Here is a 12522-nt window from a genome sequence, read left to right as displayed (position 1 = left end):
CACCACCCACATCTGTCCTCCTGCAATAACATGTGCCGGGAGACGTGTGGAACGCCCCACCCTTCCCTCCACTATCTTCTCACAATAGTCTGGACAGGCAGGCCCCACACCTGGTGAGTCATGTGTTAGTACATTTCTAGCAGAGTCCTCTGTGGGGCAGTGAACCTGAGTCAGGGAGAGGGGAAGGCAGTGGACACTTTTCTGGGTCAACCTGTCCAGCCCCCTGCCTCTGTCCCATTTCCTATCTTTTTCTTCCTCCATGGGATATCTGCCCAGTGTGTCTTTAGGTCTAAGCTATAACTCCAGAGGGCACAAGGTAGGGGAGCCAAGTTTTCCCCTTGCAGCCAGGGCAAGGAGGCTTGGGAAGGAGCAGTTTCTTCTCTGGCCTGAAAGATCAGGCTTGTTGCTGAACAGGGTCCAAGTAAGGAAATGCCACCCAGGAAAGGACATCCCAGGGAGGTGGTGCTGAGACAAGGGGACAGGAGAGAGGCTTGGGGGCCCAAGGCTTTGGGATGTAAGGCAGATCCGGGGCTATGAATAAGAACTGGACACATACACACACACACACACACACACACACACACACACACACACATACACATACCCATCCTCACAGTTGAGTTGCCCCAGTTCAGTATCTGCTACCCCCTCCCACCTACCCCCTCCACCCACCCATGTCTCTGTCTCTTTGACTTTTTCGACGTCTCTGTCTTCGTCTGTCTCTGTCTTGTCCTTGTCTATTTCACGGTCTCTGTGTATTTCCCTCTCTCTTTGAATATGTGTATCCTTCCATCTCTCTATCTGCCTCTCTCATTGTACTCCTGTCTCTCAGTCTAAGCCTGCTTATCTTTTTGTCTCTGTCTCTCTCAATCTGTGTGTCTCTTTGTCTCAGTCTCTGTGTCTCTCTCTGTGTCTCTCTGTATCCAAGGATTTTTTTCTTGCTCCCAAGCAACGCCAGGGCGACTCCATGGGAAGTGGGGCTGGAGGCGCGCCTTTGCGAGAGGGGGCTGCCTACACCTTTAAGCGCGGGCACGCGCAGGGCCTGCGCCTTTAAGCGCGGGCGCGCGCGAGGCCCTAGGTTCCCGGCGAGGAGGCCGCGGGAGCGCCCGGACCCGGCTTGCCTGCCCGGCCCCCGCCCGGCCCCCGCCCCGGCCCCGGCGGGGGAGGGGTCTCTGAACGCGGCCCCTCCCCCCTGCGCCCCAACCTGCGCTGCAGTGCCTCCACCCCGCGTGTCCCAGTCTGTCCGTCTGTCCTCGCCCAGGCCTCGCCCCACCCCGGCCCCCGGGGCTGCCTTGCCGCCCTCCCCACCGCATCCGCCCCCCTCCCTCCGGGCCAGTCCCCGCCGCAGCCCGGGAAGCAAGCCTGGACCACGCTGCCCCAAACCCAGGGCCGGCACCCCGACATCGGGGGCCTGCACCCCGAGATCGGATCCAGAGATCTGGAAACCTGAGCCTGAGACCCTGATCTGGGGCTGGGACCCCAAGACCTGGAGCCTGAACACCTAATATCTGGGGCTGGAATCTCAACTTCAGTCTCTGGAACCCCAAGACTTGGAATATGGACCCCAAATTTTGGAGTCTGAACCTCAAGACTTTGCATCTAAAACCCCAAATCTGAAGCTGAACTCTGAATTCTGTGCCTGGGACCTTGAATCTGGGATCAGATTCCCATACCTATACTCTGGAACCCGCTATTTGGGACCTGAACTCTGAGATTTAGGCCTCAAATTCCAAGATCTGAACCCCGGTATTCCAAGGGGCCTAAATCTGAGTTTGAGCCTGAAGTCCTTGCTGCAAACCCGAATGCTGAAATTGGAGGTCTCTAGACCTCCAAATCTTGACTCAGCACCCCAATATCTGAACCCAGCACCCAAGTATTAGATTCCAGGACTGGGCTTGAGACTCAGACCCTAGACTCTTCATTTGGCTGTTTAGCATCCCAAGACCAGAGCTAGGAGACACTCGCTCTGACCCACCCAAACTGGAGCCTGGGTCTCTAAAATTGGCCCTTAGAAGCCGTGTATTCGGAGATCTAGGACCCCAAGTATCAAGGTCTACAGACTCCATGGCCACAGATCTTGGCTGAGACACAGCACAGTCCCTCTGCAGAGGCCTTGGGGACAGAGAAGGGATGACCAGGCGCCCCCTCCAGAGACCTAGCCCCTGACCTCTTGGAGCCTGAGGACTCTGCTCCCTGGGGGGGGGCTTCCAGCTCAGGTAAGGCTATTGGGGGACCCTCATGCGGGGGAGGGACTTGGGAGGAACTTTGTGGCTGGGGGTGGAGGTAAGTGAGGGCTAGGTCCCCCTGGGCACCCTTGGGGTTTCCCCAGGAAACAGACACCCCACCACCACCACCAAGGGTTTGCCTCCAGCTCCTGCCGTGCCTCTCTGGACATTTGACCAACATTGCCCCTGTGACCTCTTCCCCAGTTGTTGGCACCTCCAGGTCTCTGATCTCTCACTCTGTTCTCCAGTTTCTTCCCACCATCTGTCTCATCTGTCTCTAGACACCTCTCCTAGCCACTGCTCCTCTCACTGACCATCTCTGTTCACCACTCCTCGCTCCGATCATCTTTGACACTTCTGTCCACCGCTTCTCTCTCAGGCCACCTCTGTCCACTGCTTCACTCAGTGACCACCTTTGACATCTCTGCCCGTCGTGCCTCTCTCTAATCATCTTTCACCAGCTCCTCGCTCTTGTCCACCCCTCACTCTAAGCGTTTGCCTGTCTCTGACCATCTTTTGCCATCACTCTTGCCCTCTGCCCACTGCCTACTCTGACTGCCAGTCTATGGCCATTCCAACCATCTCTGGCCCTTACCGACCACCTCTCTTCTCTCTGTCTCTCTTGAGTACTGGAATTCCCTAATCATTTCTAACATCTCTGGCTGCCTTTCCTCTCTGATGACCTCTCCCCGTACTCCTCTTCCTAATCAGCTGTCCTTATCTCCAGCTGTTTCTGACATGTCTGTCCTTTCCTCCTCTCTCTGACTGCCTCTCTGGCTTTTGACCGTTTCTGACCATCTCTGATCATCTCTGTTAGATCTCACCACCCCTGACTATGTGCCTTCCTTTGTCCACTTCTCATCTTCTTGACCATCTCTAACCACCTCCCTTCTCTGGTCATGTTTGACTACTTGTAGCCATTCCCACCACCCTGACCACTTCTTCCTTCTGGCCAGCTTTGCCCATCTCTTTGACCACATTTAAAACACTCTGGCTTCCCTTCTGCCCACTCCCCCCCATTGTCTAACTGTCTCTGACCATCTCTAATTACCTCCCTTTCCTCTGACCATTTCTGCTCCCCGTGTCCCTCCATGACACATCCCTCTGAGTCTTTGACCATCTCTTCTGCCTTTTGATGTGTCTGACCACTCCCACTCCTCTCTCTGACCATCTTTGACCCAACTCTTTTGCTCTCAGCCCACTGTGACCTTCTCTCCTGGTCTTGGACCACCCTAATGCCCTCTGGCACCCCTCTTCTGGCCTCAGCCCGCCCTAATGCCTCCCTTCTTCCCTGTAGGCCGCCCCCGCCCGAAATGGCCGTCCTTCCACTGCTCCTCTGCCTGCTGCCGCTGGCCCCCGCCTCGTCTCCATCCCAGCCAGCCGCACCCAGCCCGTGTCCCCGCCGCTGCCGCTGCCAGACACAGTCCCTGCCCCTAAGCGTGCTGTGCCCAGGGGCAGGCCTTCTGTTCGTGCCACCCTCGCTAGACCGCCGGGCAGCCGAGCTGCGCCTGGCGGACAACTTCATCGCGGCCGTGCGCCGCCGGGACCTGGCCAACATGACCGGCCTGCTGCATCTGAGCTTGTCGCGTAACACCATCCGCCACGTGGCAGCCGGCGCCTTTGCCGACCTGCGCGCCCTCCGTGCCCTGCACCTAGATGGGAACCGGCTGACCTCGCTGGGCGAGGGTCAGCTGCGCGGCCTGGTCAACTTGCGCCACCTCATCCTGAGCAACAACCAGCTGGCAGCCCTGGCGGCCGGTGCCCTGGATGACTGCGCCGAGACACTAGAGGATCTCGACCTCTCCTACAACAACCTGGAGCAGCTTCCCTGGGAGGCTTTGGGCCGCCTGGGCAATGTCAACACACTGGGCCTCGACCACAACCTGCTGGCCTCTGTGCCCGCTGGCGCCTTTTCCCGCCTGCACAAGTTGGCACGGCTGGACATGACCTCCAATCGCCTGACCACCATCCCGCCCGACCCACTTTTCTCCCGCCTGCCGCTGCTAGCCAGGCCCCGAGGCTCACCTGCCTCCGCCCTGGTGCTGGCCTTCGGTGGGAACCCGCTCCACTGCAACTGCGAGCTGGTGTGGCTGCGGAGGCTGGCCAGGGAGGATGACCTGGAGGCCTGTGCCTCCCCACCCGCTCTGGGTGGCCGCTACTTCTGGGCCGTGGGCGAGGAGGAATTTGTGTGCGAGCCCCCTGTGGTGACTCACCGCTCGCCACCGCTGGCAGTGCCTGCAGGTCGGCCAGCTGCCCTGCGCTGCCGGGCAGTGGGGGACCCTGAGCCCCGTGTGCGTTGGGTGTCACCCCAGGGCCGGCTGGTGGGCAATTCGAGCCGTGCTCGTGCCTTCCCTAATGGGACGTTGGAGCTGCTGGTCACTGAGCCGGGCGATGGTGGCATTTTCACTTGCATTGCGGCCAATGCAGCTGGTGAGGCCACCGCTGCTGTTGAGCTGACCGTGGGCCCCCCGCCACCCCCCCAGCTAGCCAACAGCACCAGTTGTGACCCCCCGCGGGACGGGGATCCTGATGCCCTCACCCCGCCCTCTGCTGCCTCTGCCTCTGCCTCCGCCTCCGCCAAGGCAGCTGACACTGCGCCCCCTACGGACCGTGGTGTCCAGGTGACTGAGCATGGGGCCACAGCTGCTCTTGTCCAGTGGCCAGATCAGCGGCCTATCCCGGGGATCCGCATGTACCAGATCCAGTACAACAGCTCAGCCGATGACATCCTCGTCTACAGGTGCAGGGTCCAGGCAGTGGGTAGCTTGGGTGGCAGACTGAGGTGGGGGGAGGGTTGGAAATACATTCATTGACACCCCAGGTTGCTGCACAGCTGAGAAATGAGGCTGAAAGTAAAAGAAAGCTGGCAGCAGTGATAAAAAGAAATAAGGCAGCAAAAGTAAATAGTAACAGATGTAAAAAAGAAATCAGGCAGCAAGAGTAAAAACTAATCAGGCCAGAAGAGTCCAAAGTTAACGGGGGGAGCCAGGTAGAGGGGTACAGACAAATCAAATATAAAGATAAAGAAAAACTAGTTGTTTCCAGATGACAGGGCTAGATGCAAACCATGCTGTGAGAAGAAAAGGAGATCAAACAGGAAGGTACAGAGTTCACGGGGAAAATGAAATGAGGGGGCCCTGCTGCAAAGGAACTCAGACCAGATTGAAAGGAAAAATGGCGGAGGAGGCTAAATAGGCTTTGGGTTTGTGCAGTGTGAACTCCACATGTTTAGAGTTCTAATGTGACATCTCAATTTTTTATTTTCTAAATCAAATCAAACCTAGTTCAAGCTCCACCTACTAGGTGAACAGGAACATTCACTTTGCCACCGTTGGGGATTCCCGTCTCTATTCAGTTGTTGCAAACGGTAGAAGAAAACCTGGGGCTTATAAGCCCCAAGAAGTGGATCAGTACATCTTCTGCCCCCGAGCCGAGAGCATTTGGAACATCTGCTGTGGCCACATGTGGCCAGTAGTGGTGGCTCTGACACAGATGCTGCTGACACTTCTCACCCAAGTCTAACTTGCATGGATGGCTATGGACGGTTCCCTCTTCCCGCTGCCAGGCTAGGCCAAAGGTGCAGTCCCTGAGGCCTGGCTGTAGAGGATCGGGCTTCTCAGGGCCTGGGGTGTGCACCTTATAAACCCAGTTCCTGGGTCCACTTTCCTTCCCCAGGGGCCCACATCTCAAGAGATCGTCAACTGATTTCCCTTTCAGTCCTGGAAATCTAGTGAGCTATTCTGTTCCTTTTCTCAGACAGCAGCACTCCATGTAGGGAGAGTGGGCTCCATGGAGGGCCCCACACCTGATAATCACACAAATCCTGTCCACCTTGCCTGGCGAGGATGAGACAAGTGCTCTTCTAGATAGCCACCCTCTCAGAGACAATCACAGAGTTCCCTGTAACTCCCTCATTAAAGCAGTTGAGGAATAAAGCAGGTTATACAACAAGTTAAATCTCCCACAAGGTGCTCTGCTGCAAAAGGAAATAAGTAGAGTTGGGTGCTAAGGATAAAAGGAAATGGGAAAGGTAAGGATAAATAAGAACCAGGCAACAGAGATAAGAAGGGAATCAAGAGACAGAGCTGGAAGAAGAAATAAGGCAACAAGGGAGAAAAAGAAATCAGCTGTGATGACTGAGGCACATCAGTTTCATGAAAACGGAGTCAGCTGACAGGGCTCACTGGAAAGCAGGCCCTAGATACAACAATAATAATAATAAGGCAATGGGGCTAGGGGGACATTCATTGGCAGGTTAGAAGGAAATCAGGCATCAGCAGCATGGGGGAATCGGGTGGTTAGATGAGAGAATTCTAGCTGTACGCTGGAGGAAAGTCAGGCAGTTGGAAAAGGGAAATCAGGCCCAGACTGGAGGAGAGGCAGATGGGAAAGATGGGAAGTTGAGCGAGGGTGTAGAGAGAGACTGGGGGGTGGGACTGGAGGGAAGTTGGGCAGTGAGGCTCCAGTGAAACTGAGCAGCAGAGCAGAGAAGCAGTGGGCAGCAGCCTGGGAGGGAATCTGGGCACTGGGGCTGGAGGGAGATTAAACTGGGGGATTTGAGCAGCAGGCGCCAGGAGCATAAGATGACCCAGAGGTTATCAGTCAGGCAGCTGAAGGGTATCAGATCACAGGGAATTTGAACAGTGGTGAGAGGGAACTCGGGGTAGCAGCAGACTGGTGGGAGGGGCGGGGGGAATCCGCCAGACTGCAGGGTTGGGGTAGAGTGCAGGGTGGGTGCCGGGCAGCCAGAGACCTGACCCCTGCCTACCTGTCCCTCCAGGATGATTCCCGCCGACAGCCGCTCCTTCCTGTTGTCGGACCTGGCATCTGGCCGCACCTATGACCTGTGCGTGCTAGCGGTGTACGAGGACGGCGCCACCGGGCTGACGGCCACACGGCCAGTGGGCTGCTCCCGCTTCTCCACTGAGCCGGCGCTGCGGCCCTGTGGGGCCCCGCACGCACCCTTCCTGGGCGGCACCATGATCATCGCCCTTGGTGGAGTCATCGTGGCCTCGGTACTGGTCTTCATCTTCGTGCTGCTCATGCGCTACAAGGTGCACGGCGGCCAGCCCCCCGGCAAGGCCAAGGCACCTGCACCCGTCAGCAGCGTTTGTTCGCAGACCAACGGCGCCCTGGGCCCCACACCGGCCCCGCCTGCCCCTGAGCCTGCTGTGCCCAGGGCCCACACCGTGGTCCAGCTGGACTGTGAGCCCTGGAGGCCCAGCCACGAACCCACGGGACCCTAGCCTCGCACCCACCTCTACGGCCCTTCTGGCCCCAGGGGTGGGAGGACCCAGGCACCCTGTGGGACCTGGCCTCAGACTCACCAAATTGCTCACGGTTTTTAAAACTCTGATGGGGAGGGTGTCGGGGGCACCGGGGCACAACAAGAAAGTCCTATTTTTCTAAGCTTGGGCCTAGGCCCTTGCCCTTGTCTCTGTCTGTGGGGTTTGGGGGGGGGGATTGTGCAGGGGTCTGGAGTTGGGAATGCCTCCTCTGGGGAGAGACCCCTGCTCCATTCTGTCTGAGGTTCCTGGATGAGGCTAAGGATGGTCATCCATTCAGTCAACAGAATTCCCTGAGCGTGCTCCCTGGGCATGCCCTGTGCTGGATGATGCTGCCATGACCCAGACAGCCTCAAGCCCTTCTCAGACAGTGACAGTTTGGAGCGATCCAAGATGTGGTGATGAGGGAAGCCTAGGAGATTACGGGAGCCCAGGAAAGGTGCCAGACTCAGCCTAGGGTGTGGTCAGGGAAGCTTCCTGGAGGAAAGATGAGATCTGAGCATGACCTCCGAAGGAGATAATTAGGCCAAGAAGAAAGGGAAAGCTGTTCCCAGCACAGGGCCCAACACAAGCAAGGACTTAGTAAATGCCAGGCAGTGGAGGTACTGTGGTAGAAACAAGGCAGGAGAGGTGAGCAGAGTCCAGGACCTCCAGGATGAAAATATCAGACTGGCCTGATAGTATTGGTGATCCATGGAGGATCTATGCAGAGGAGGGACAAGGGCGGGACTGGGCTTTAGGAAGATCTTTCCAGCTGTCATGAGGAGGGTGGACCAGAGGGGAAGACTGAAGCTGGGAGCCTGGGGGAAGCCAAGGCAGGCACCCAGGTGGGTAAGGACAAGGCTGGAGTGGGACAGGGCTGGGGGAAAAGAGTAGGGGGTAGGTGAGAGAGGAAGCTGAATGGATGGGTTATGGAGCTGAAGGGCTTGTGGGGGAGGGAAGTGTCTAGGGTGAGGCCCAGGGCTCTGGCCAGGGGAGGGGACAGTGGAGCCACCTGATACAGAACCAGGAAGGAGGTGCAGGTTTGGGGAAGATGCTGAAGCCAGGGGGGACTTGGTGAATGCGGGGGGTGGGGACAGAGGACGTCCAGGGGGTGGCGGCCAGGAGACCTCGGGACCCTGGTCTGAGGCTGGAGCTGGGAACAGAAAAGAGGCTCTATCATCCGAGATGGGGAATGGGGAATGGAGACCATCAGGGTCATGAGACAGCCTATGGGACTTCCCATATTTAAGGGACAGGGAGAAAAACCTGACAGAGACTAAGCAGGAGCAGCAGATGGAGGGACAGAGTGAAGCAAACCAGGCAAGTCAGACCCAAGTGACAATTGTGTTTAATGATACCAAGGCCACAGTGACCTCAGTGAGAGCAGTGTTAGGGGGCTGGTTGGGCAGGTGCCAGATTCAGCTGATTTGAGGGTAGGAAGTAAGAAAGTGTAATTAGGGAGTGTAGACCCTGTGATTCTGTGGGCCTAAGGCCTGGTCCAGATTGATCTGGACCTTTCAGCCCTATGTCTCTGCAAGGCTGGTCCTCACTCTGTCTTGGGCTGCCCTAGGTCCCTCTCAGGCACCAGACCTGGAGGTTTGGAAGCCCAAACCCTGGGCCTTGGTAACACCAGGCCTCATTGGAGATCCAGGAATGAGATGGGCAGTAAAAGGAATAGTGTTCTCTGGCCCCAGTCCACCTGTGGTGGTGGGTCCAAAGGCAGAGATGGGGGTGGGGGAGAAGGACTTAAGACCTCTGAGTGTTCTCTGGAGTGATGCTAGTGTGAGGGGCATGGTGAAGAGGGCCCAAGACTGGGCTGGCGATCCGCATGACCTGGTGCACATGACCTCGTCCTCATGGGATAGAACCCTAGATTCTTTAAGTTTTCTTGGTGGGTGTAGGCTTTGAAAATGATCTTCCATTGGCCGTGGGAACAACCTGAGTCCCAGGGACCTGATCTGACTCCCGAGCAGCTCCTCCAGCAGCATAATGAGGTCCTTGTTTGTTACCCTCGGTGGCTGAGGTCAGGTGAAGCCAGCAGGGAGCGTGAGGTGTCTTGGCCAAGGGGGGGCCTAGGGAGGGGGAAGATTGGAGATCTAGTGCCAGCTACAAAATACCAGTTGCTGGCATGAGGGGGAGCCAGAGCGCACCATTCCTCAACCCTTTTTTTAAATCTAAACAATTTAGTGTGTGCCTACTCGTGCAGTGTACTGGGAATTCAATACTGAGAAAATAGAGGCACAGGTCCTGACCTCACATATCTCACCATTTGGTGGGGAAACAAATGTTAAATAATCACACAAGCAAGTGTAAAGCCGCTGTGGTGACGGGGAGGGGAGCCTTCAGGAGAGATTCACGGGAACTGTGAGACCCTATAACCAGGAGGCCTGACCCAAGAAGAGAGATTGAGAGAGGCTTCCTGGAGGAAGTGACTACTCAGCTGAGATCTGAAGGATGCTCAGGTTGGAGTCAACTACACAGGGGGTGGAAAGGGTACCTCGTGCACATGCTGTTCAGAAGTGTAGGGGCTGAGGGATGCGTGGTGAATAAAAGGGACTGAAGTGGGTGCTGAGGTGGGGTGAGGGAAGGATGCTGTGTTGAGGCTGGAAAGTGTGAAGGCGGAGATGATGCAGGACCCTGTAGACTGCTGGGAAGAGTCCAGATTTTCTAAGTGGCATGAGAAGCCATTGGAGGTTTTGAACAGAGTCGTGCCCCCTGATCTTCAGGAAGCTCCAGTGGTAGGTCTATTTGCACACGGGGGACAGAAGTGAAGAAGGGAGCCCAGGGAAGGGGCCACTGTGGTAGTCCAGGCGGAAGGCTGACCCAGATCAGGTTGGGGCCTGAAGTGGATGGACTGGAGAGAGACTTGAGGCTACCTCACCAGAGGCCTCTATCCCCTATACGGAGGAGGACAGTGTGGACCCTATCCAATAACCTAGCTCTTAGGCAAGACTGCAGAGACTGGCAGGAAGAGCTGTAGGGCCCTGGTGTCTGATACCAAGGATCCAGCCCTTAGATGAGGAAGCGTGGGAATTAAGAACCTTTTCCAGGTTCAGGTACCAAGCAGACGGTGGACGTCGGCTCTCCAAGGCAGAGGCTGTGGCTGGTTGGAGGGAATGTGGGCACGAGGAAATGCAGGCCTGGAAGGGGCCACACACCAAGCGGTAGCTAATTACAAGTTTGGAAGAAAGGAATGTGGGAAAATATACAGGCGGGCAGGCTAGTTCCTCTAGCATGGATCCCTCTGCCTCCGCGAGAGGGTGCCTGGACTATCCCCCAGCACCATGCAGGAACAGTACTACTATGGACAAATGGTCACATGTATCTAGGCTTTAAAGTTAAAATGTAGCTTGTCCAACACTGCCCAGCGGGGTGCACCAATTTCCTGAACGTAGGGAGGGCTACTACTCCTTCCGCGGCCCACCCCCTGTGTGGCTTTCAGAATGCCTTGCATATTTTTGAGACCAGGTTCCCTGAAACCAAAGTTCCAGGCTATTGGAGCGTTTTCTTCGAAGTAACTGTAGTCCTGATACCGGGACACTCCCCCGTCTGCATGCTGTCACATTCAACCTATGTGTCTGGGTGCGGCTAATCTAACGCAGGCCCCAAGTGTCTCGGTGTCTGTGATCCCTTCCTTGCCGGGCCTGAGCTAATGCCAGGCTTTCACAGCTCTGTCCATGGGCACATATACGGGAGAGTCAGATAAAGGGATCCTCCGAAAAGGGATGTTTCTCTTCCGGGTTGAACATGAGCATGGCCTCTGCCTTTGATTCCTCCCTAGTGTCTGTCATGCTTCACAAAAGCAAGGATGGGTGGTCAGTGCTTGGTGTTGCCCAGACCTGTACAGGGTGACGCCGGGAACACGGTGGTGACCAACACAGCCCCACACCCCACCTTCACATAGTTCCAGTCCAGTGGAGGAAATACATCCTCACCAGGCAATGGCATCCCAGGGTGGGGGAGTGCCAGGATGGGGGAAGCACAGGCAAGATTGATTAGGACCTGTCTAAACCCAAAGGACTTTGGGAGCCCAGAATGGGCTCCTTACTGGGCCTGGCATAGGAGGTGGGGAGAGTCTATGATTTCCCGAATGCAGGGCCAGCTTCATAGCAGTATGACCTGTGCAGTCCCATAGCACCTCACATTTAGAAGGGCCCTGTGCTTGGCTGAACGCCCTGCTGTCGCCATCACAAAATTCTTAACAATTTTTGAACAAAGGACTCCACATTTTCATTTTGCACTGGGCCCTGCATACGTGAGGAATATACAAAAAGAGCCAGGAGAAGAGAGGGTCTCCCAAGGAGAGAGAACATCGTGTGCAAAACACAAGAAAGGGAGAGAGGGTTGTACTCTTGGAGAGCTGGCCGAAGTTCTGTGTAGCTGGAGCACAGGGTAGAAGAAAGGGGGGGGGGGTAGTGATGAGTGAGCCCGAGGAGTGGGTGGATGCCAGCCACCATGCTGAGGAGCTGTGACTCCTTTCCAGAGGCACTAGAGAGCCACCGGGGAGGAACTGGGTCAGGTTTGGACTTTAGAAAGATCTAGCTGTCTGTGATGGGAAGGGTGGCTAGGGACACGTGGCAAAGAACAGGCAAGCCAGGGTGGGAGGCTTGGCTGCCTCTGGAAGGGGTCACTGTGGGCAGGCTATGAAGGGCCTTGAATACTTGGGTGACAGACATCCCAGTGCACCAGGAGACTGGCCAGGAGGCTCAGTGCCACAGACTGAATCTAGAGCTCCATTTTCACTTGAAGAGTTTCACTGTTGGGGGTTGCACAAGGGTAGGTTAATGGGTGTCACCGGTAAGTACGTGAAAATCTTTATATGAGAACTCACATGGATAGGCTGATGAAAGTGAATGCAAAATTGGCAAGAATGGAGAGTATAAAATGTGAGACTTCAAAGGACTTTATTCTGGGTATATTCTGGCTTCAACTCTGTGGAACCCCTGGAGTGCACTTCAACCCGCCCCAGTCCTCTGGTTAAAACGTCAGATCTTTGGGAACTTCCTCTTCATCCTAAATGCTGTGGCCCC

General features: G+C 56.1%; 1 protein-coding gene across 1 annotated transcript; it reads left to right on the top strand.

Moving 5' to 3' along the window:
* Positions 1–1139: 1139 nt before the first annotated feature.
* Positions 1140–7628, top strand: LRFN3 (leucine rich repeat and fibronectin type III domain containing 3). Its single transcript, XM_049621946.1, has 3 exons — positions 1140–2216; positions 3523–4965; positions 7006–7628. The coding sequence occupies exons 2-3, from the start codon at positions 3539–3541 to the stop codon at positions 7469–7471; spliced, it is 1893 nt and encodes a 630-aa protein (XP_049477903.1). The 5' UTR covers positions 1140–2216; positions 3523–3538; the 3' UTR covers positions 7472–7628.
* The last annotated feature ends 4894 nt before the right edge of the window (positions 7629–12522 follow it).

This window comes from Panthera uncia, assembly GCF_023721935.1.
Source record: "Panthera uncia isolate 11264 chromosome E2 unlocalized genomic scaffold, Puncia_PCG_1.0 HiC_scaffold_19, whole genome shotgun sequence".
NCBI classification, from domain to species: Eukaryota; Metazoa; Chordata; class Mammalia; order Carnivora; family Felidae; genus Panthera; species Panthera uncia.
The sequence above is the reverse complement of the archived record's forward strand: the minus strand, read 5'-3'. Positions and strand labels throughout refer to the sequence as shown.